This window comes from Arvicanthis niloticus, chromosome 29 (genome assembly GCF_011762505.2).
Source record: "Arvicanthis niloticus isolate mArvNil1 chromosome 29, mArvNil1.pat.X, whole genome shotgun sequence".
NCBI classification, from domain to species: Eukaryota; Metazoa; Chordata; class Mammalia; order Rodentia; family Muridae; genus Arvicanthis; species Arvicanthis niloticus.
This window is the reverse complement of record NC_133437.1, coordinates 19,329,505-19,354,943: the sequence shown is the minus strand read 5'-3', so window position 1 is coordinate 19,354,943 and position 25,439 is coordinate 19,329,505. Positions and strand designations below refer to the sequence as shown.

Genomic DNA, 25,439 nt, shown 5'->3' with positions numbered 1-25,439 from the left:
TCATCCTGCCAACTCTCCCATACCCACACCACCAGAGTTAGCTCTCTAACACTGCCCCAGCTAGCTCACCCAGTGCTGTAGCTGGCAAGGGGTAGGGCCAGCTCTCCACTCCCCTCATGCTCTCAGGGCCAGGTGACCCAACTCCACGCCATCAGGGCCAGCTCTACTGTCCTGCCCAAGTATGATGCAGGGCTCACTCTCCTGAGTATTGCAGCCAGATGGCAAGGAATGAGTGGGGGAGGACACCTCTCCCTTTCCCATGCCACAGCTTGGCAGACAAGTGGGGGCGGTGCAGCTCTCCCATGCTCATGCCCTTTTTAAATAGATTTTTACTCTTAAATTTTTAATAGTGTTTTCTTTCTGGGCTTCCATTTGTAATTTTTCTGCTTTGTTCTTATTTGATTTGGTTTTAAACTTAGGGTCTCAAACTGACCTGAAACTCACAATCTTCCCTATCTATCTCCCAAGGGTTTTAAGATTACAAGTGTGAGATACCATTTCTAGATATTTTTTAAAGGTTTATTATCTATCTATCTATCTATCTATCTATCTATCTATCTAACTAACTATCTATCTAGTTAGTTATGTGTGTATATGTGCACCTGCATGAGTGTATTTGCATTATGTGTGTAGGAGCCTCTGAAGGCCAAGAGAGAGCATCAGATTCCCCTGGAACTGGAGTCACCAGGTAGTTGTGAACCACAGCATAGGTGCTGGGACCAACCCTGAGTCTTTGCAAGAGCAAGAAGTGCTCTTAACCAAAGAGGCATCTCTCCAGCCCTGTAAGGGCACTGGGATTTGAACTCAGGTCCTCCTTACTGAGCCATCTCTAATTTTTAAAATTATTTTTAGCAAAAAACCTGGGTCCTTAAATGATGCATTTGTTTATATTGTTTTTCAACATATCATTGTATTTTCCAGCACAGAGGGAAGGAGCCAGAGAGGGCTGAATTCTTGAAGGAGGGGCACCAAGAGATGGTCAGAAGGGTACTTAATCTATCTAGAACTAATTAATGTATACATATGGAACTGACATAATTTTTCTTTACATATTTTATCAATTATGCCTGTGTTATTATTGAAAACATCATTCCATTTCATTCTTTTCACAGTGCCTCTTGAAATTAGAAAGTTACAATTTTAATAAAACCCAACAATTTATTTTATGGGTCATACTTTTATAATTAATATATATATATCTTCATAGAAATAGAACAAAAATGTAAATGAAGCACACAATTTATAAGCAACATATTTTATAAAACTAAGTATCAAAATATCTCTACTAACTCATAAAGATGAACCATTGGGGCTGAATTCCCAGTAGAAGCAAGGGCTTGGCTGGGGAAAGTGGGTGCAGACAGATGACGTCACATGGCCCTGAGAGCCGAGGACACCAATCACTGTCTTCAGCCCTCACCAAACATAGCAACAACTGCTCACCCCAGGAATGTGTACTGCTGATTTAAGAACCCTGGGTGTTACAGTGAAGGGGTAGACAGTGAAGACGTAAGAAAGTTAACAAGAAACTACAGTCTAGCATTCCAAAATTATATAGAAGGAATTAGGAAAATGATTAAAAGTAATAGATAAAAACACGAATCCAAATGAGAAAGACAGAGGTTAGATAACAGATGGGAGTGACTAGAAGAGGTGGAAACTTAAAATTTATTTAAGAAATGAAGGTCTAACTAGAAGAAATATGAGGATGAGTGTTTCCCCATGGAAAACACTGTGTGGTCACACTGTGTGGTCATGAACTCACTGCAGCTCTGGTGACGGAAACAAGATCAAACCAACAAGATCAGTCGGTCTGATCCCAATAAGCAGCACTAATTGCAATCAATGGGTGTTGGAAAAAAATAACAGAAGAAGAGGCCATGAAGGGAGGAAAGGTGTGTCGGGATAAGGAGGAGAAGGAGAGGGTAAATGAAGGCTAATATGACCAGGATACATGGTTTACATATATGAAATTTTCACAGGATAGGTTAAAAGTATTATGTTTTTAAAAGGAAAACATTGCATGGTAAGTAGAGTGAGAAAAGAAGAGAATGGTTTGGAAAAGGGTTTGAGAGGATAGATGAGGAATGTAGGCAAGGGAGATTCATAACAATCCACTGTATAATATATCCATATTCATAGAGTAGCTACCTGTCTATCATGTGCGTCCCATGTAGACAGCACACACGCATGGATTAAAAGTGAGGTTTCTGAAAACAATGAGATCGCATTGTTTATTTGCAAAACTTAGAGTGAGCAGTATTAACATGTGTAGTGGTGAACACTTAATCCAGTGGGTGATCGAGCTTCTAGCCATCCGCCAGAGCTCTGGATTCATGAATGACAGACACACACATGCCAGCTTATCTTGGTATGCCTTGACTAGCTCAATGGTTGGGCACTTCTAAACCTCCCCATGGCTAGCACATACTCCCCTCTAGTATTCCTGGCTTTCGTCTTCTAAATTTATATTTTATTTTTGCTGCCCTGTTACCTTCTGGTCAGCACCTCCTCCACTCCCCCACGGGGCCACTTCCCCTTTCCACCTACATTGCTGATTTCCGTCCTGCAGCTCTTAAATCTGACCCCTCTGTCTCTGAATAATGGTGATTCCCCTGCTTTTCTCCTCCCTTAGTTCCTTGCCTGTATAATTTTAAAGTTCTGCCTCCATTTCCCTGCCCAGCCATTGGTGGTACAGCAATTCTTTATTATCAACCAAATCCAGCTGGGGTCAGGGGCCCTCAGCATCTGAAAGTCTGGCTTTTGGGAGTTGAGTTAAGACAAAGCATTAGAACCATTTCCCAGCAAATGTATATTCAAGTAAAACAGCTGTAGCGTAAACAAATCATTTGGGGATCCAGAAAAGAAAAACCAAGTAATTTATAAGCGAAAGAAAACTAGACTGACATCAGACCATGATAGTAATGTTTTAAGTCTCAGATAGTAGAGAAACGCGTTCATGTTCATGATGTTATAGAAGAGTGAGGCAGTTATTTAGTCTCTAGCTAAACTGAAAATCAAGTATAAAACTGCAGACAAGCTATTTGGATGAGCTTCCTCTGGCTCCTTCTTAGTGTGTCATTCCATAGCCACCTGACTGGAGCTCTGGCCAGGGATGCTGGCTGAAATGTGATATGTTGCTGCCTCCATTCAGACTCCCAGCTCTCTTGGAGTCAGGTGCACACAAGCTCACTGCTCAGATGTTACCCAGACTCCTGTCACGTGACTTGAGGTTGTTTATATTCCTGTGTTAAGGCAGCCATGTTCCAACCCAACAAGAGTTTGTATGGTCTGTTCTCCACTCAGGGGATGTGTGGTCTGTATATCTCTTGGGAGATCTACACCACCAGAGCTCTTCGTATTAAACCAGCAAGAGAATTGACTTATTTCATTGGGATTCTGTTTTAAGTGAAGGAGGAGAAAATAAAAGAAATGGGTAAATATTGGCTCACTGAGTCGAAATATCTAGCGAGACTTTGATCTGGTGACTTGATGGGAGTTGTAAAGGGTGTGGAGGTCTTTTCCTCTCTCCACTTGCTTTCCATCCTCACATGGTGTCAAGTTATAAGCAACATGACTTCTTTGGGAAGTGGTGAGTGTATATTCCTAAGTCAGCTGACTAGTGCTGACTGATCCCCATACCCAGGAGAGTGAAATGCTTAACTCTGCTTACCAGTATCCACATGTCTTCATTAGAAGCACAAAGATTCCCAGCAGAAACCAGTGTCCCTTGAGAAGACAGAGCGGGGAATGGATAGTGATAAAGGAATATTTCGGGCTGGTGAGATGGCTCAGTGGTTAAAGAGCACTGACTGCTCTTCCAGAGGTCATGAGTTCAAATCCCAGCAACCACATGGTGGCTCACAACCATCTGTAATGAGATCTGATGCCCTCATATGGGTGTCTGAAGACAGCTACAGTGTACTTACACAAAATAAATAAATAAATTCTAAAAAAAAAAAAAAAGAAAAGGAATATTTCAGTTGAGTTTTATGAAAATGACATCTTGACCATTTCTGGAGGTGGCCATTATTGATTCACTGCTTGAGGAGAATTGTGTAGGTAGATATTCCTGGGGGCAGGATTCCATTATCTTTGCTGTGTGCGAAGTGAGCCTGTTTTCATTTTCTTCCCGTTCGTATATGTACTATTGCCCTGCCTCTCCTCAACCCCCTAACCCTGGTGAAGACATGATTGTTTGTGAAGTAAATAACATTCCTACGATTCATAATGCCTGTGCTGTGGGTTCAGAGGGTGCCCTTTGAGAAGCAACGGAAACCAGCAGCAGCTCCTCTCTGATCTCTGTCTTTCTGTCCTGCTTTAGTGGTCTGTCCACATCCCCACCACAACAATCAACTAACTGCCAACCCAACAGTGTTGCACCTCTGTTTGCCTAGCAAAGGCCAAGTTTCTCACCCCAGTGGCTACCTGCAACCTGCCTGTGGTATTATAGGAGATTAAGTCTTAACAATTGTGAGCAAGTAGCTTGTGAGACAGTCTAGTTAGGTTATCAGTGCTAAATCCAAGAAATGTGAGGCCAAGTTCCTAGATGCTGGAATATGATCAGAGTCTGGCATTGCCCCCACCCCAACCCCCTCTGAAGGAGACATTTTAATGCTGTGTGTACAGACAGGTACATGGGAATAAGTAGGCACATGGGAATAAGTAGGTAGGCAGACCTCAGAGCAGAAACAAAAGAGAGCCAGGCCCTCCCCACTGGCCCAGACAAAGGCACATAGCCAGCCTGTTTTCCTGCCAAGAGATCTCAATGGATCCAAGCACAACTGGCTGCAAACTGGAACCAGTTTAAAAGAGTAATGTACTTTGGTCAGACATAAAGTGGTCTTTTGGGACTCACTCACCCCTCTGCTGTACTTTGGGGGCTTTCTGAGTTTGTTTGTTCTCCATCAATGCGTGTGCATTCATCTACACCCCGCTTCCAGCTCCCCAGGATTCTGGACGATGGGGTTGGTGCTGTCATCAAAGCCTCTCCTCAGCACCAGCACTGTCTGTGAATAGTCGGCTCCGTTGATGGCATTCCCTCGTCCTCCTCCCTACATCTTTAAAACACTCTAAGGAAGCAGTGGGATAATGGGAGTTGTCTCCTGGTTTCATGTGATTAAGGCATGATGGGAAGTTGTCTTCCATCTGTGCTAGCTGAAAGAGAGGCTGTGTACTTGGTTTTCATCCCTGGGGTCTTTCCCAGGAGAATTCCTGCAGAACTAGGGGTGGGGGAGGATCTGTCATTTTTGCTAACTTTCCACAATTATTGAGGATTCAGCTGTTCACTTAGGTTTTGTGTCTTTAGGATATGTCTGTACATGTGTAGAAATGTGGTTATTTTGGCTAAGCAAGAAAAATTTCAAAAGTGGACATTTGCATTTTGCATATGATTTCACAAGGGTTGTTTTAAAATAGGATTCATTTTAATAAATTAATTAAATTGGAGCCAGCACTCCACATACATTCATCACCCCTGATGCCCACATGGACTGGCTACAGGCTGTGGCTCATTCCGCATGTGTGCAGAAAGGAAGCATGCATGGCTAGATGCTTAGTGCGGAACCAGATGTGACCTAAAGTCCAGTGCTGTTTCAAGGTCACTGAGCCCTTCCTGTGAGCTTATCCTGCAGCCAATCATGGAAGGCGTTTCACTCTTGGTTCTCCAAGGCAGCCCTAACTTATCAATGGTAACAATGAGGACAGAGGCAGCATGGGTAATTGAAATCCACAGGAAATCTCCAAGCTCATTTTTAGCAGATGGCTTCTTTCCTTGCCCATCAACTTTGTTTACCAGAGCTGCTGACCATGGAGCAAGATGGACTGGTTTGCATTTTATCCCCCCAGCCTCTCTCCACTGCAGTTAGTATTCAGGAGAAAGGAAAGCATCAGGGGTGGTTGGCAGGACAGAGTAAGACCAGAAACTAATGTTCAGGGTTTTCCACAGTCTGAGTAATTGGCTCTCAAGTAATCAGAAGTGGACTATTCTTTGCTTGTTCTCTGATATACAGTGTAAGGTCACAAGCTTGAAGTCACCGAGCCATGTCTGTTAGCAGCCGTGTCTCTAATAAAAGGAAGGAAGTTGGTTGAGAGATGTCACGTTTCAGTCATTGCCTTGGACTTCCTGCTCTGTCCAGGTCAGACTCTGAGTTTGCTCTTTGGAATCATGGGATGAGTGTCTTCACACTCAGCCTAGGGAGTCTGTGAGAGAACTGGTGCATCAGTGGGAGCTTTGTGTCTCCGTACTGGTGTGTGTGACGGACAGCTCTCTGACACACCACAGTGCAGTTGGATCTACCTTTCCTCCTCGAAAGTTAACTCTGGTGCTGGCCTTCCTTAGGCACTTGTCATTTTGTGGGCTTTCATTTAGACTTTTGGTTTCCATTCTAATGTATTACCAATATCAAGCTCGCTTCTTTCCACATGCAGTAAATAGCATGGCTGTACTGTATGATTTCATTTTCATTGGATATTCATATGGGAAATGGCTCCTCCATCAGACCATGCTGGACAAGTTTCTGATGTTTGGCCAAGGTGGCATCTGGGTGATGTCAGTGTGTATCTTTTTACTGCTCCAGGATTGAGGGGATTGTCTAGGCTCGTGGGATGTAACAGCTTCTTCTTCCGTCATTTGCCAATACTGACCAGCAGCAAGAGCCTCAGTGGAGAGTAGAGAGGTGACATGGTGTGGTTGGTGCACCACTTCCTCCTTGGCCCTGGCAGCTCGATCTCCTAGGTGTGCTCTTGGTGGTAAATGTCCATAGTGAAAGGAGCAAGCGATGTTTTCAAAACTCGGTATATCTCAGCCAGTCTTTTGCATCTCACTGTCTATGAGCCACTTTGCAATTTCTTAAGAATACATGTAGACCATCTAGAGATCATTCTGGAACAAACTGAAGAATAAGTAAATCCACAGTGACGAGCACAGCATTCCCACTGAGACAAGATTGGATTTCAGTCTTAGCCACACCCCCTTCGGCTGACACCCTTTTCTACAGCTTGGATTTCTTTAGCTATGAAAAGGGGCCTGCGATAGGGTTGTGAGATTATTGTAATCATCTCATGAGATGATGCACATGGAGAATCGTCAGCCACACCTGTCTTATGGAGGCAAGGAGGAGTCACCTATCTCTAGCAAGGAATCTCAGCCAAGTTTCTATTATTTTATTTTACTAAATTTCAGAGAAATACTATCTGTATCCTTAAAATAGTATCTTATTTTATCAAAAAAGAGACTTGACTGGGAAACAAAATATTATGTAGAATATTTATGTAGTATTGAATAGTTCGTTCATGTTAACCCTCAAATCAAAGACTCATCTAACAAAATGTAGCATGTTCTATTTTGCAATATTTAAGCTATATAATCAGAAAGTATGTAATTTATCAACTGAGAATTTACTGCTCACTGCTTTGAAAGTAGATCTTCAGATGTATATATTTGAAATGGCCCCAAGTGAAGAATTGCATTCCCCCCACCCCCACCCCCACCTGGTCTTTTTGTAGAACCACCCACTTTCACTGAGAACATGTTGGTATTCAGCTCATCACAATATAGTCTTGTGCTACATTTTTATTTATGCTTTGTTTTAAATGCATAGACATTTTATCTGAATGGTATTTTAAAATATTTACTCTTTTAAAACCGCCCCCATGTTTTCCTCCTTTGAGGATGTGTTTACTTGTGTGCTTTGTTCATTTTGACTTGGTGGTCAAGGTCAGTTTAGTCTGATAGCTGTGCAGTATCCTGTTTGCCTACGGATAGATGTTAATGGATTGTGGATCAGGCTGTTTGTAAGTGTGTTTATAGCTAATGCCCATTCTAAGGATCTTGTAAGGGTCTTGGTGTCCCCTAGAAGACTGACTTAGGAGGCTGAGCTGTCGAAAGAGCCCATCTTAATCTTCACTAGAAATCCCCAAACTGCTTTATCAAAGTGTCTGAAACAGTTTACACAACTGCCAACAATGAGCAGGCTTGGCTGTTGCATCTGCCGTCTGCCGATGAGGTAGTTGTCTGCTGTCTTAACTAGTCTGTGTATTGAAATGTTTGGGTGTAAAATTGTATCCCATAATAGTTTGAAACCTTTGCTTTGCCTAGTTACTGTCGAGGTACCTTGTTGTGCTTGAGTTTCCTTTCTTGGGGAATTTTTGTTTCCAAATTTTTTTGTCTGATATCCTTCTTGGTTGCCTTTTTATTTATTATGTCTTTAAAACTTTTAATTATATATTGTAGTTACTAATATTTGTTGGTTTTCTATATATTATGTTTTTATCTCTCTGGGGGCCTACCTTCTTTTGTCTTTGTTATAGTTTTCGGTGAATAGAAGTTATAATTTTAGAGTCAAATTGATTAATCTTCTTTTTAATGATTATATCTTTTGATGAGAAGATATTTCGGTATTTATGTTCATGCTGTAAAATATGCTATGAAATTAATTATGAAAATTAACATGTGAAGCATCAGGGCCTAAAGCAAGAATGTTGGCCTGTCGTCTTTGGCTCTGACTCACCTTCCTCCTATATATGTATAAGAAATACTGGACCATAAAGAACTTGTGTTGATCTTCGTTATAATTTAGGAATATTGTCTTGCATGGATAACTTTTCAAGGATCTTCCTCTTGCCTGAGAAATAAGCAACCTGTGCTTTGGAAGACTGCCATGTACAGATCCAACAGCTGAGTGCTGGGTGGGTTTTAGTGCTTCTACGTCATACCTATTGTAATTGTTGGGTTGTGTACGTGTAATAAAGTTTGTGGGAGAGGCAGAACCTCTGTGACAGGCATGTCTGCTCAGCAAAGTATACTCTAGCCTCTCAACCCAGAGACAAAATGTACTGTTGTTAGGGCCCTGTCCTTGGATTCTCTTCCTGTAGAGTTGTAACCAGGAATTGATTCATGTAAACCATCTGCCTGGAGGCTTCTTATATAAAAAAGCAGATGCAAAGCATCTAGGCCAGAGATAGTAGTGAGAAGAAAATAGAACCATGGGCCTCCTATTGACCTCTCAACCTCAGAGGTGCCAAGAAGTGCTGGAGCTCAAACAGCCATATCAAAGCCAGCAAAGTTCTAGACGCTAGTGGATGGTAGAGCCAGCCAGTGGGTAGGCCGTGTTTGAGGGGACAAAAGGGAGCAGAGGGTATCTGGAGGTAATGAACATAGTTATCAAAAAGAGGTATTCAAGATGAAGTAGAGTTTCCAAGCTGAAATACGTCTTCCCAGACTCATCATGGTGTCCCACACGCTTCAGTGCTGGGGTCTGCCTGGAAGCCGGAGAGTGCTGTTAAACAGCAGGGCCAACAGCAGGGCAGAAGGAAAGGGCCTGGGAGGTGGGATGAGCTTTCATTTCTGAGTCTCAGCTTCCTTCTCATTTGAGCAAATGCTGTAAAAGTCAAAGCCAAGTTGCTCACCAAGCTTCCAGGAGCGGAAACCACTGAGGGTGTGCCATGCATGACAGGTGAACTTGAGGGTTGTACCAATCAGTACCAGAGCAGGTAGCGCCGTGACAGGTGAATCGGCAGTGCTTTCTCTCGCACACCCATACTGGACTTTAGGGTAACATGCTGGGGTTGGCTCCTGTTGGAGGGAAGCCAAACTGTGTCTTTCCTCCCTTCATTTTTCATCTCGGTCACTGGTGGTGGATTTTCCCACTCGGTTTTCACGCTGGTGGAAGTTCCCACTCAGGGATATTTTGGTTTGTGTTACTTTTGTTAAATCTCTGCTCTTGTCTGTTCAGGAAGTGGGCAAACTAAATGTTTGGTTTCTCTTGTCACACACATGATCATGGTGACTCGGAAACCCATACTGCAGTGATGTTGCTTCCAGAATGGAAGGGTTCCACCCTGGGATGTCCCCAGCCTTCCCGTCATGCACTGTAACACAGCCACTCTGAACACTGTGTCCCTTTCCCCAGGAGTGCCTTTGCCTTCCTGCCTGTGCGTAGGCTGCTCTGTGACTGGAGTCTCCTTAATCTACTCTCTCATGTTCCTATTTGTCAGAGCTCCCCTGCCTTCGTGAATGCTTATTTAATCTCCCCCAAAACCAGAATCATCTCTTCTGTCTCAACTGCAAAGTCTAAGGGATAACAGCTCTGAAGTAGAATTCTATATGCAGCTAAACTATCAAATAAAGCCAAGCAATGGATATTTGTGGATCAGTAAAGTCTGAAGGAGCTTACTATCCATCAACCCTCATAGGAGGAACAGTGCATTCCTAGGTGCAGAATCAAGAGATCTCTCTTTCTGTCAGCATAGCCAAGTTCTATGGCCAAGTTGAGCGTGGCCCTTTATTATCTTCCCTAGAGAACTAGCTTTGTCTGAAAGGGAACTGATGACCTTACTGACAAGCATGTAGTTGTGGGTACATTCTCATTCACACATACGTGAACACATACACATGTTTAATGCAGCAAATGTTGTACAGTGTGATTAAGCATACAACTGCACTCATTAGTTGACTAGGGAAGCCGTGTGGTTGAAGTGTCCTAAAATTGTATCTCATCACCCTCTGGCCCCATCCTTCCCTCTCTCTGAGTGATGGGAGTGTGTGACCTGTGGCCCTATACCTGGTTTGGCTTCTCTGTCCCTGGCAGATGTGTTCACTCAGTTCCTGTAGGCAGAGCTAGCTTGCACACCTGCACATTTTCAGTTGCTCAAAGATCACTCTTTAAAATTGAGTCTTGGCTTGGCCACACAGGCATCGGCACTTGTGTGATGAACTAGTGAGTTCTGAAACAGAGCCTTGCAAAGCACCGCAATTGTCCTTTACTATCCACTGCCTGGGATATTCCAAAGAGTCAGCAGAGACCAGTGCCAGGTTCTATTGAGACATCTGACCCCTTTGGATATTGAGGCCAATGTCAGATGACCCAGAGCACAGTTTAAGAAAAAATGGACAAGAGACATGAAGTAAAGTATGAGTCGTGGCTAGAGGAACTGGAAAACTGAGGCACCCAAGCTGGAGGTAGAGTAACAGACCTGGGTAAGAACACACAAAAAGGTACTGGAAGGAGATAAGTAAGGGACAGTTACAAATCCAGGACAGGACCTAGCTCTGTATTCCTCTTACAGAGATTTAGTCTGGCTTCCAGCCAAGTTGGCTCAGGCAGAGGCCAAAGTGTAGATGTGACTGGGGACCTCTGTGGCTGAATGAGAAGGCTGTGGTCTCTCCTGTCTTCAAACAGGAAGTCGTATCTTCTAGCGTGAGTGTCACCTTTAAATGGCACTGTCCACCAATGGCTATTGTTTGGTCTCCTGTTACGACCATACCCGCTAAGACCACAATGCCTGGGAGAGAGGTAGGGTATGTTCATAGTCATCATATTGTCTGTTGGTGGATTTTAAACTAGCTGCTTCCCACCACTGAGGAAGACTGGCAGGGCCACACATCATGTGCTTGATCGAACTTACCAAAGAATATGAGACAATGCATCAAATAGGGGCAATTTTTCTTTTCGTGGTGGCACCTCAAGTCCTTCCTGCAGGCCACATCCCATTAGTCTCTTTGCCTCCCAAAGCAAGCTCTTTTTAATTTATTTCTTTGATATTCTGTTTCTATTATATTTAAATTTTTATTTGGTGTGTGCGCACGCTCTGGGTCATTGTCATATCCCTGGTCACATGAATTCTGATGCTCCCTCAGATCAAGGGGCCAAGATGGTGTGTTTCAAGCAGGGTAAGCTTCCAGGTAGCAAGCTATCACCTCCACTTAGAGAAAAACAAAATTGGATCCATGAAGGTGAGGCAAAGACCTCCGGCCAAATTCACTTGGAGAAAATCATCTTTGGAAATCCAAGTAAAGTAATTTAAAGTAAAATATGCATTTGTTCTCCGATGCAGCTAGAACCAAGTGGGTGGCGTGGGCTTGTGACAGCAAGGAGCTCCGGACTCACTCAAGTTGTCTAGTCTAGCCTCTTGTGGTCCTGGTGTGGTATCCCTGTGTCCCCTTGAGGAATTCCACTGAGATGTAGTAGTCAGAGAACACTCTGGTGAGAGAATTAGCTGTTCATTCCTCATGCCAAAACCAAAAAAAAAAAAAAAAAAAAAAAAAAAGTGTAAATATAGAGGCAGCCCTGAATCAGAAGTTGTGTTCTAGAATGTTCCATTCTCTCTTGGAATTTCAGAATATCCGTAGGGATAGTAACATAGCATAGCTATAATGATGATATGCTTAGTACTTAGTAGGTGCTCAGTAAATAACCATCTAATTGTTTTTGCCGATAAAACAGCTCGTGCTTATTATAAAAGTCTTGGTCCTGAAGAAAAAAAAAAATAACCCAAAGTCCTGCTACTTGCTTGGAGATATAGCCTTATAGATATCCTCAGTGCATACAGTCTGTAGATTCTCATAATTGGAAAGGAAGGATTGTATAGGATGGTTCCTAACTTGTCTCCTGGTCACTAAGTTAGGGCCTTCTATGACTTATGCAGAGGCATAGTGTACTCTACTGTGTGAGGAAGGGTTTAGAGTCTGTGTTCTGAAGAGGTGACATTTCTAACGTGTTGTCCTTTATTTAGCAGGTATCTTCTGCGGAGGTGCGCATCGGGCCCATGAGACTGACACAGGACCCTATCCAGGTATGTCTCTGTCCCTCTGGAGGGGCTTTGCTGTCGGAGCACATGGCTTGTGAGCAGTGTTTGAGTGGTCTTCTGGATTAGCAACGGACAGCCATCTTTGTCCCCCATACACACACACACACACACACACACACACACACACACACACACACATACACACACACTATACATACAGGTATATATCTATATAGTGTGTGTGTGTGTGTGTGTGTGTGTGTGTGTGTGTGTGTATAGTATGTGTGTGTGCTTATCAGTATCATTCTTCAGAACTCAGATTGGTTTTTGAGGACTTCAATATCACCCTACTTTGAGTATGAATGTAATGAATAGAATTGTCCAGTAGACTGTGGGGAAGAGCAGTCCTACATCCCGCTGCCCACAGAAAGGGAGGAAGCAATGTGTGTTGTAGGGGTGTGACTTTGCTGAGAGCCACAGCCGGGTGTGACTCTGGCTGACCTCTTCAGCAGTGTGAGTTGGTGTACGTTGTTTCCTTCCTGTGCGTGAGATTTCCTTTCTCACTGAGAATTCGGTGTAACAGACCTGCCTTGCATGCTACGGCAGAACACACTCTGCTGTGGAAGGTGCTCGGGGGTGGCTTCTGGTACTGTTGCTTGGGAGTAGAAATGATGTGGTTACAGTATTAGGTAGGTGATTTTTTTTTTTTTTTTTTGGTTGATCAATATTTTTGTTGATACATAAAGATGCCTGAACCATTCTCTTCTGTAAATCACTAATTCAATGGCAGAGGGGGCTAAGACCCTGAGGAACAGAGAGCTTGCTGAGAGTGTGTCTCCTAGGACTGTCAGAAGCTACACCATATAATCTCATCAACAAGAATGTGGGCAATAATAGACATGCCCAGGGAGTCTGGGGGATGCCCATGAGGCCTCAACCCTACACAGGGAACTATGGGTAACCAAGGAATACTGAGAGCCCGAGAGCCAGAGAGTTAGTCTTCTCTGGGAAGAGCACACCAACTGGTTATCAATGATCAGCCCTGAAAACATATATATGGTTAGCTGTAAGCAAGGGGACAGCGAAACAATGGTGGAAAGAAAGGTTTGTTAGGAAATTTTAAACTGTTGTGGCTTTTTGGGGTGCAAGGAGAACAGCAAAGGGTGGGGAAAGCCTTGCTAGTTCTTAAGGGGTACGTTTGTGGCAGAAGGAGGCCAGTGCACAGGAATTGGAAGTTAGAGTAGTTGGGAGCTGGGGGAACTGTAGGCCAGAAGAGCCTGGGAGGTTTGATATATACCGCAGTTGTGTGATGGAGAAGTTAGCTGCCTGTAGGCTGAGAGGCAGACAAGGGAAGCAATGGCTCTTCCCTACAAACAGAAACCTGCTTCACAAGTTTCTGAGCTCCTTTTAGGCTTTTGTTTATCCACAGGCAATCCTCTGTTGACCCAGCCAGAGCCAAGCCTGAGCTGAATGCAGACTGTCACTTGCCACATTATCAGTGGTACTGTTGTTTGGCGAGTTGGGGGCCCACTTGGGACCTAACAGTAATATGTAAAACTAATTAATAAAAATAAAAAAAAAAAAAGAGGCCATGAGTTTGAAGGAGGGCAAGGGTGAGTATATGGAAGGGTTTGGAGGGACACAGAACGGGTAAATCATGTGATTATGTGTAAATCTAAAAAAAAAAAAAGTAATAAAAATAAATTTAAAATTAGATAATGAAAAGAAGAAAAAAGCCAATGTCTTGGCTTCTCTTCTTATCAAGAACCAGGGACCGATATCATTAGAAAACAGTTATTGATCAAACTTATAACAGTAATTCTTTTTTTTCTAACTTTAACAAAAAAAATTTATTAGTAATTTACCATATATCATTTAAAAGCTAATCACAGGTCTGGCAAGACGGTGCAGCATGACAGGTAATTGACACAAAGCCTGACCATTTGAATTGAATCACTGGGACTCGTGTAGTGAAAGGAGAGAACCAACTTTCACAAGTTGTATAACAATAATTCTTAAAAAAACAAACAAACAAACAAATAAAAAATGCATGCTGGGTAGTGGTGCCACATGCCTTTAATCCCCACACTAAGGAGGCAGAGGCAGGTCGATCTCTGTGAGTTCAAGGCCAGCTTGTTTTACAGAGGGAGTTCCAGGACTACACAGATAAACCCTGTCTCAAAAACAAAACAAAACAGAGAGAGAGAGAGAGAGAGAGAGAGAGAGACAGAGACAGAGACAGAGACAGAGACAGAGATAGAGACGGAGAGAGAGAAAGAGCGAGAATCTTCTTTTATGTCCCCATGACTTAAGCAAGTAGCCTACAGGGCTTACAACAGACGACCTGGATGCCAAGACAGAAAAGCCGCCCACCCGCCCACCTGCCCACCTGTAGTGCTGGCCCCGGCTCTAGCACTGACCGCTTAGTGGCTGTGACTCCCTCAGCTCATTTCCCTTCCAGACCTTCTTCACCACAGAAGCCTAAAGCGGGGAGGCCATGGCTTAAATTGTTTATATGCAGTAGCCCTTTGGTCCTGAATCAGTGCACTCTGCTTCGTAATGGCTGTAGCTTGTAGCTTGTTGGCTCCTGGAAGCTTCTGCTGCCCTTGGAATGAGGGAAGATGCAGGCACCCCACCCAGGGAGAAGACGACTGCAAAAACTGAACTAGACGTACTGCTCGAGTTACGAGCAAAGGAAAAATAATGGTTTATAGTTGTTTGAAAGGAATGACAGATTTAGGGGAAAGAAAACAAAAGGAAGAGGCTTAGCTTGGGAGATTTTGATGAAAACAAATTTAGGAGCAAAAGGAAAAATAAACACCAGCCGCGGCTTTCTGCATAGAGTACAAGGGATCGGAAAATTCCAGTAATCACTCTAAGGTGCACACTGTGAGCTCCAGTTTTGACTCAAAGCGGCGGTAAATAAGGGGGATGATATTGTGGGTTTCGTCCCAAAGCCATTCCCACAATGCTTCCTGGGGGACAAATTCAGGCTTATGTCCATCTCGTTCACTTCCGTTTGCTCTGGGCTGCATTGGCAATAAAGGCTCATGATAAGGATATATGGTTCTTTTAAGAATGTGATTCGCCAAACCATAAACTATTTTACTCACTTCTATCAAATATTAACATTATGCCCTGTTTGTTTCAGAGAACTTTTCCCCCAGAAACAACATTGCAGACACTGTTTAAGCCTTTGATTTAGCCCCGTATTTAACGCCCTTCCTTCCCTCTGAACACTATAACTACATATACTCACCCTTCATGTATATGTGTTTGTAAGATTCACGCTCTCCTTGAATGGTTTTAAGGTTTAGTCGAAAAGTATATTGTAAGCATCCTTGTGGATTTTTTTTTCTCATCATTGGGTGTCTTTTGATGTTGTACTGAGGGGTCTCCTGCTGAATCTGAAGCCCTGCATGGTTATTATGCCTTACCTCAAGTGTTCTGTGCTCTCACCCTTTCTCTTCAGCTGTATGATCCATTTTGAAACAACCTTGCAGTTGTAGGAACCTGGCTCCATGCTTTCCAGTGGGCTGCCCTGTTGTCCCAAGAGCATTAGTTCAAGTACTCTTGCTGCTGCATTGTCTTGGCACCTTGACAAACACTGGCCACCAACAAGGGGGCTGAGAGATGGCACATGGACCCAAGTTTGGTTCCCAGCACCCGTGTTGGACAGCTCACAAGTACACATTAATCCAGCTTCAGGGCCGTCCAATGTCTCTGGCCTCTGGGGGTTGTCTACTCGTGTGCATACCCACACTCACACACACACTTTAAAATAAATAAAAAAAAAAAAAAAGAAAGAAAGAAAGAAAGAAAGAAAGAAAGAAAGAAAATAAAAGAAAACCAGTCAACTGTAAATTGAGTTGTGTCTGTCTTTTCATGAGAAGTTTTGAAATTGTGAAGCGAGTCACTGTCACCAACTTGATTCTTAGTTTTCAAGATGGTTTTGGGCATCTCAATGCCCATGGCCTTGATCAGCTCATTTCTGAGCTCATACAGTCCTCTTAAAACATTTATTTATTTGGCAGGAGAGTCTACAGGATAGAGGATAGAGGACAACTTTCAGGAGCTTCCCACCGTGTAGGTTCCAGGGATCAAACTTAGGCAGCAATCACCCTTAGCTGCTGAGCCATCCTGCCAGCCCCCAGATACTTTTTTCTTTTTATGGGGTCCTTGGGATATTTTATGTGTAAAATCATGTGGTCATTCTTCCTTTCCAAATCTGAAATTTAAAAAAAAAATCTGCCCAGCAAATTCAAGAACAGGATGCGTTTAGTGTTTCCTCCTCCCTCCTCCTACCCTCAAATTGGAAACGTAGCTCAGTAGCAGGGTGCTAGTTGAGCCTGCGTATGATCCTGGGTTTGGTTATTAGTACTGAGAAAAACAGCTGCTTCTGAAAGGTATTTCCATGCCTTTACCAAAGTTGTATTATTTTATATTTTTACAAGACATGAGAGACTTCGGTTACTCCCAGGGCAGTGCTGAGTGTCTTTAATTCGGCTGCCTTAGTAGATTATGTATTCAGACAATTGCAGTTGAGATTTTCATTTATTTCTCAATGGCCGATGAAAACCTTTTTTTTTCATTTGCTTTTTGGCTAGTTCAGTATTTTCTTTTCTATTTGGTTAAATCATCTATTCATTTTTAGACCAAGTTAATTTTTCAAAGATGTTGAGTTGAAGGTGTGTGTGTGTGTGTGTGTGTGTGTGTGTGTGTGTGTGTGTTACAAGCATGTGTGCTCATGTGTGTGGGTGAACGTATTTGTGCTTCTGCATGTGGAAGCCTCTGGTGCATGTCAGGTGTCTTCCTCTGCCAGTCTCCACCTTACGCTTTAGGATCTAACTCACCTGTTTGGCTAGACTGAGTGGGGAAATGTGCTGGTCGCTGCCACCCAGCCCTGGAGCTATAGACCTGAGCTGCAGAGACTAGCTTCTACATGGGCGCTGAGAGTATGACCTCAGGGCACCCATATTTTTACAACAAGCACTTTACCCACTGATCCACTTCCCCAGACCCAGAAGATAGTGTGTGTGTGTGTGTGTGTGTGTGTGTGTGTGTGTGTGTGTGTGTGTGTATTATATAGTTGCTACAAATTCTTCAACATTTAAAAGAAAATTATCCTGGTTGGTGGCTCTTTCTTTCATTTTTATAACTGGCTTTTGATGAGCCAAAGTTTTCATTCTGATAAGATTTTATATTATGCAATGCAGGCATATGTTACACATGCTAAGCAGTCAAGTTTTGTCACAACATCCCAAGCTACACTGTATTTCTGTCCTTTCCAATATGATCTACCCTTTGTAACATTAAGCCATTATTTTTATAACTACTTTTCCAGAACTGAAAACAGTGGTCTCAGAAACATGAAGCTATGTCCCAGGGCTCTCATTTTTGTTTTGCCATGCCCTTTGTAGGGAAATATATATTCTGTGTCTTCACTGCAATGGCAAGATTATTAATTAGGTGCATCAGTCAAGCTTGGAAGGGAATGGTAAGATAAGAGCGTTTTGTATGTGCTTGCTTTGGGACAGCATTTCCAAGTTCACCAGGGGAACCGGGATGTAGATGTGGGACTGAGATGCTCCACACAATGCTGGCAGGAGCACAGGGAGGGCAGAATGTGCTAGAAGACCAGACGGAGCTGTGCTGCACATCTCTCCCGGGTGAGTGGATGTGACTCACCAACGAAGTTGTAGTTTTCAATCTTGGCTAGAAAATAAAACGTAACAGGAATATTATGAAGCAGTAAATTCATATCAGTGTGGCACTGTCTGGAAACCAAGCAGTCTCTTCTCTGTCAACGCCTGGAGCATGCTTATTTCCCCAGTGTGTAGAATCTCCATGCCTCAGCTTAGAGCCCTGTGTTCCTTCCCCTCACACTGGGCTTTCCAATGAACTTGAACTAAATCCCCATAGAAGTGATCAAAGCTTTTCCTAGCAAGGCAGATTCCTCAAAAAGTATTCTTCTGTGTTTATATGGGTATACATTTTTCTAGAGCCATTAAATATTGGGTAAATATTGGGTCTTTTGTTTTTCTTTTCTTTTTCTTTTTTTTTTTTGAGACAGTATCTCTGTAGCCTAGGCTGTCCTGAAATTTACTGTATAGCCTAGATTAGTCCAGCCTCCCAAATGCTGAGATTGCAAGCATGGGCCACCATGCCTGGCTTATATTGGGTTCTCTTTGTCAGAGAGTATATGGCCTTGTGACTGACTGCCACATAGCGATGAGACACAGTGAAGTGGTGCCTTCCTTCCTATCTGTCCCTCTTGTATCAAATTCTGCCTTCTACCTCAGCCAGCCTCAGTTTACACCTTGTTATTTGGATAACTACGAATGTCTCTTACTCATCATCCAAGATGAAGTCTGTAAAATGATATCAGTGGCCACAGTCAAGGAATCACAGAAGGGCTGTTAGGTAAGAGAATGCTTCAAGTACTCTGGATATAATGGCTGGCCAAAAGGAAGCTCCCCTCAAACACCAACTCCCCTACATCAGTTTTATAGGAGTAATTATAGTAAGTTCCAGGGCAGTATTCCACCCTGACCCTTGATTGGCTCCCCCTCAAATCAAATTGGCTAGTTGATTAATGTCCTGTAGGTGTATCTTATGTGATCTATGTATGTTAACATGCTTCGGATGCCTCCTGCTACCCAGAGGTGCCTTACAATCCAAGAAACTATACTAAACGTTGGGTATTTGAGTATAGATGTCAAGAGTCTATTTGCAGACACTTAGGCAAGCCTTTGTTAAGAAAGAGCACAAACCAGGGCCTGAGACAATAGTTCAGTGGTTGAAGTGCTTGCCATGCAAGCGTGAAGAAATGCTGAGTGGGCTTACCTATAATTCCAGTCAGAGACAGAAAGTGGGAATCCACATAGCAGGCTGGCCAGTGACACTAGCTGTACTGGTGAACTCTGGGATTGATTGAGAGACCCTGCTTCAGTAAATATAGTGGAAGAATGATCAGAGATGATTCCTAACATCACACTTGAGCATGCAGGAACGCACACATGCAAGTGTACCACACATATGCACACACATGTATACATATGCTCTCACACTGCATGTGTGCACACACAGGCACACACAAGAGCACAAATGCACATGTACACAAAACATGCACCCACACACGTACACACACGTACACATGCACACGCATACGCACACACATACACAGGCATGCACATACACACTAGAAAAAGGAAAGAACACAAATCATAACACTAACACCTCCTTCTTCAGGTCAGGGACAAGGTAGTTTTGTTTACATCTTTTCCTCAGAGAAAATAGTTTCATTATCCGAAAGAGATCGTTGGTAGCCTTACAAGGATACTTCTGAGTTTTTTCTCAGGGTTGTGACCAGGATTTTCAGAAAAGGCAATGTGCCATGGCTGGCAAGGAAGTTTGCTGAAGGAGGGTGAGGAGGCGTGGGCTCCTGCCACACTGCTTGGAGCAGTCACTCTTCCTGGCCTGGGGACTGTAGTTGCATGTGTTATCGCCAGAGTCCCTCACTACCCTGGGGACTCCCACAGCCTGTGGCCTCTGCTGCTGATACCTGCCACTCACAGCCCTGATAGCCTCTCCCCGCAGCCTCCCTCCCAGCCCTGGCTCAGCCCTTATCTCATTGTTCTGGCTTAGGGTGAACAACACATAAACCTTTATGATTGTAAGAAGATTTTGGCAAAGTTCCATGAGAACTAGAGTGGTTGTTTGCCTGACGATAGATAACATTGAAAGGCAGTGCAGGTACCCGCCCCAGTGTGTACCGTGTCAACAGGAGTTAAATACCTTTAGCCCCGCCCCGTTACTTCAGAGCACAGTTACTGGGAGTCTTAACTGTGAATCATTATATGAAGTATATACAACGTTGTAGGTCTCACCAATAGCTCTTCAGCCCCACAGACCATGCATCACATGATCAGTGACCGTCCGTGTCACTCCTTTGAAACCTGTGTCATCAGTTCCCGTCCATGTGTCACTCAGGTGAAGCACTGACAGCAAAGTGTTCTGTTGTCTTGTTGCGTTTCCAGGTTAAAACCACACGACCGAATACAAGCATAGATCATTGGCGGAAGAATGAACCAACAAGCACGAGGCAATAAATGAGAAGTGACGATGCTGTGACATGTTGCTCAAATAAAACACAGAGTTAGAGGAGACATTGCTGCCCGGGGAGAATTGTCTGCTGTCTTTGAGGACACTGGACACATAATCCAGTGTGAATACAATATATTGATGCTATGAGGGGATGGCAGCGTCACAGAGGAAGTGAGGCCAGCCACACATGTCACACGTATTAAAGGTTTCCCAGGGATGCTGTGACACCAGCAATACAGAGGACAGTTTGTCAATGCTTAGATAAGATGCCACCTTCTCATCAGATGCCTGTGGCTGGGAGCTGGCCAGCATTGTTCAGCTGTTCTTGAGAAGCTTTGAGAGGAAGACAGCACATTATACCTCAGTGTTTCTAATGTTCTCGACTATAGCAGGCTGGACAAATATCCTTTCTGCAGTGTCTATATATTTACTACCAACAAGCCAAACCTCACAGGGTTTTGACAGAAACCTTCAAAGATCACAGTGTTTATGCTGACTGTGCTTCGGCCAATTTTTTTTTTTTTTTTTTTGAAGAGGCTGCCTGTAGTTGTATTCTTACTCGAAAAAAAAAACCCAACGTGGCAGAGGTCAGTCCAGAATGAAAGAGGTCAGCCCAGGTCTTCCTTAGCTTCCATGGTCTCACACAGCAGAGAGACCACAACAAATAAGGTTACCACAGCAGAAAAGATTGCTCCCACCAAACTCATCCCCTCTGCTGCTTCTCTTGGGTCTGGATCCTTGCCCTGGCTCTGTCTGTGTCACCACTTGTGAGTGTTCTAATGGTTATCATTGTCTCTCTCACCTCCCTTCCCTGCCAGGGTCTGAGGAGCAGCGGCTAGCCTGTGGTTAGCCTCTCTTTCATACCAGTCCTTAAACACTTTACATAATATGTCACCAAATAAGTATTCTTCAAATGACTGTAGACTATTATATTTAGAGTAAGTGGGAGGGTCATTTTGCCTTTCCTACTTACCAAACAATTCAATCATATGCCTTTAATGATGAATTCTAAGAAATACATTTTGTAGAATCGTTGTATGAGATTTGCAATATCCACAAATGACTATGTCTGTAAATATTTAAAGCCAATTTGGGCTGTGTTTTTGATGTTTTAAAATTTGCAACAACAGCAGTCTTATACCCAAAAGTAAGTAAGTAAGAAATATATTAGTACAGTGGGGTCTGGTGGTGTAGGCCATAATCCCAGCTATTTTGCAGACTGAGGCAGGAGGATTGAAAGTTCAAGACAGAAACCTTCAAAGGTCACTCTGTGTATCCAGAGTGTGGTTGTTTTATAATCTGGTTCTACCATATGGAAGAGGGTCCTTTAAGTGTGACCAACTTGGCAGAGGTCAGTACAGTAAGAAAGATGTTCACTTACTGTAGTAGAAAAATTTTAATCCCAACCTGGGGTTTCTACCCCTCCTTTATCATTCAGTTCCTGGATAAAAGACACATACAACCTTTATATTTACAATAAGCCATATTCAGCACAAAAGCTGGGCTGATATCTACCCCCTAAGCTATCAGAGTCTACTTTCATATAGATAACCCCGAGTTATTACTTACTATACTATGATTCATTTGGGCTGCTCTTAACTCCAATTGGCCAGCCCTCAGGGCCATGGTTTTTTTTTTTTTTTTTTTTTTTTTTTTTTTTTTTTTTTTTTTTTTTTTTTTTCTTTTCTTTTACTCCCAATCCACAGTAACTCTCTCTTCCTCTTCACTTTCTTCTCCTCCTCTTTTCATTTCTCTTCAACCCTAAGGCTGGGAATCCTAGAACCTGCTGTCTCTTCTGCCCAGCTGTTGGCTGTCGGTATTGTTATTTACCAATCAGAAATGGGAGCAAGGCCACAGGGCATCACGTGGGTCTACATGCAGACTCTCTCATCTCTGGGGCAACCAGGTCTTGGGGGCCCACGCTTAGCATTACAACACACAGCAAAAGACCAAACCACTATAAATCCAAGGAAAGCCTGGGTAATCAATAAGACCATGGAACTGTAGCTCGGTGGCAGCACTCACATAGCATATTGTGTTCCTGAGTTCAGTTCCTAGTATTGCAAACACACACACACACACAGAGGGGGGGAGAGGGAGAGAGAGAGAGAGAGGAGAGAGGAGAGAGAGAGGAGAGAGGAGAGAGAGAGAGAGAGAGAGAGAGAGAGAGAGAGAGAGAATGGGGGTTCAATGATTTGCAGAATCCACGGAAGGCTTGCAAAGCCATGTCTCAGAGGAGGTGACAGTGGCTTAGCACCTGGGCAATCATTTCTCATCTCAAGGAATCCATTAACTCTGAGGATACTGTCTTCCCATTGTCAAAACCCAGGTGTCAAAACTTTAGAAAGGCATGTGTATCAGAGTTCTCTAAAGGAACAGAACTGATAGAATGAAAAGAAAAAACACTTTACATATGCAAATTAATATGCAAATTAATATATGTATATATATATATATATGTGTGTGTATATAGTACATGGTTTGTGTCCAGAAAATAGTTGTGGAATAATGTCTCTTGCTATTTTTTCAGAGTGGAACAACATTCCAGTCTTGTGTAAGGACTAGTGAAATGAATAAGATTGGTTGTAATGTGTAGCATGGTCCAATAGGAGAGAGTAGTCCTGGGTTCCTATTGGATTGGTTAATATCCAGTCATAACAATATATAGGGAACTTAGAGCAGCTTACAGGCTGTGGTCTGAGTAGTCCAACCACCGCTGTCTCCTGATACAAAAAGCCAAGGACTCAGTAGTTGTTTAGTCTTTGAGACTGAATGTCTCAGCAGTTCCAATCAGGAGTGGGGATCCCTAGGAAACCCTAGAGAGCTGCTGGTCTTCAGCCATCATTGGAATCTCTGAGAAGTAGGTCCTAATACCTTCAATGGGATGTTTCAGCCTCAGAATAAATGAACTTGCCAGCAACAAGGAGGGCAAGCAATCTAAAAGCAAATGCTTCTTTCTTCCATTTCCCTTATGTAGGCTGCCATCCGTGGGTATGCCCAGACTTAGGGTTGGTCTTTCCAGCTCAAATGATCACTTACAGGTATGCCCAGCTGCAGCTGCGTGGGTTTAGTTGATTCCAGATGTAGCCAAGTTGATAACCAAAATTGGCTGTCACAGCATGGTTAACACAATCCCCAGTTTAAAGCAGTCTTATGACGCCTGGTCTTTTGTCTGGAAATTGGCTTAGATGGCCCGATCTAACCGTCTGCTTTAACCATGACCTTTTCCCACCCTTCTATCTTACCTCAGTCACACTGTGCTCAAACACTTCAGGCACAGTCACAGACCATTAGAGCAGGGCTTCTCAACCTGTGAGTCTCGACTCCCTCTTGGAGATCAACTGACCTTCTCACAGGCGTTGCCTAAGACCATTGGAAAACACAGATCTTTACACTATGAGTCACAAGAGTCATGGCATAGTAATTCAGTTGTTGAAAAGTAATTTCGGCCGGGTGGTGGTGGCGCACGCCTTTAATCCCAGCACTTGGGAGGCAGAGGCAGGCGGATTTCTGAGTTCGAGGCCAGCCTGGTCTACAGAGTGAGTTCTAGGACAGCCCGGGCTATACAGAGAAACCCTGTCTCGAAAAACCAAAAAAAAAAAAAAAAAAAAAAAAAAAAGAAAGAAAGAAAAGTAATTTCACTTGTTGTGGGGGTCACCGCAACATGAGGAACTGGGTTGAAGGATCGCAGTGTTAGGAAGGTTGAGAACTGCTGTCTTAGGTGCTTACAGAGTTCTGTCTGAGAGCTTTACTTCCAGACACCAACTCCTTTCTTGATGACCTACCTCCTCCCTGTGTTGGCACCCATTCCAGAGCCTCCTTTCAGATGGCATTTACCACTTATTAACCTTCCAAGTGTCATTACTCAGTGTGCGCAGTGCCTATTATTTGATACTTACCATGATAAACAAGGAGTTTATATTTTGTCCAACAACATACACTAAGTCATTTTCTTAATTGTCAGGCATACAGTACGTGTTCAGGAAAAATTTGTAGAATAATGCATCTTGCTAATTTTTTTTTTTTTAAAGTGAGGCATTCTAGTCTTCTGTAAAAAGACATGAAATGGATGGGGTTGTTTGGAATCTGTAACACAGCCCAATAGGAGAGAGTGGGCTTGTCATTCTTATTGTACTAGTCAATTTTGAGCAATAATGATCACAAGGAACTAGATGTGCATTGTTGAGATTCTTGTTTATAAACCCATCACCTAACCAGACAGGTTAGAGGCAGCAGATTCTGTCAGATTCTGGCTCTTAGCTTCTACTGTTTCTCATCGTAATATCACAGTTGTTTTGAGTAAGAGGGTAATGACTTTTTACACGAGCAAGCTTCTAACTGATCTTCCTCGTTATCTTCACTGTAGTGACACTTCCGTCTGAAGGCTTTCTTTCTGTTGTAGCCCACAAGAAGGTGCCCTTCGCCTCTCTCAGGAGAGCCACCTCCTGCCTCTTTCTGGTAGAACTTAGGGACCTAGAAGCATCCCAGACTGAAGAGTGATGGACCCAGGCTCAAATAGGAAAATAGAGCTGGCCTGTGTTTTCCAGCAGATGGTTTGAAACATGGGCTGGAAAAAAATGTTAAAATTATGCTGAAAAAAATATTATTCTGCTTCTGGGAGCATGATATTTGAGAAAACAGAAAATGATGGGAAGTGTAAGATGACTGATGTGTGTAGTTGGATATTACTGATATTCAGGGATTAGTCGGGGAGGTTTAGGTATCAAATAGTAATGTAGTTGTGTACTTATACGAGTGACTCCGTTTAACAGATGTGTCTGCATTGGATATGTTAACTGGATTTG

The 25,439-nt window shown here is 43.2% G+C and overlaps 1 protein-coding gene across 15 annotated transcripts in view; it reads left to right on the top strand.

Moving 5' to 3' along the window:
• Pde8b (phosphodiesterase 8B) overlaps positions 1 to 25,439 on the top strand; it is a 224,974-nt gene that overhangs the window by 116,013 nt on the left and 83,522 nt on the right. For 9 of the 15 annotated variants that reach the window (XM_076927185.1, XM_076927180.1, XM_076927184.1 and 6 more), the window contains exon 2: positions 12,514 to 12,573. In XM_076927185.1, coding sequence (XP_076783300.1) covers positions 12,514 to 12,573 — 60 coding nt within the window. Of the gene's footprint in view, positions 1 to 10,897; positions 10,979 to 12,513; positions 12,574 to 25,439 lie in introns of those variants that run through there. The other 6 variants (XM_076927186.1, XM_076927176.1, XM_076927188.1 and 3 more) reach the window with 2 other exon arrangements.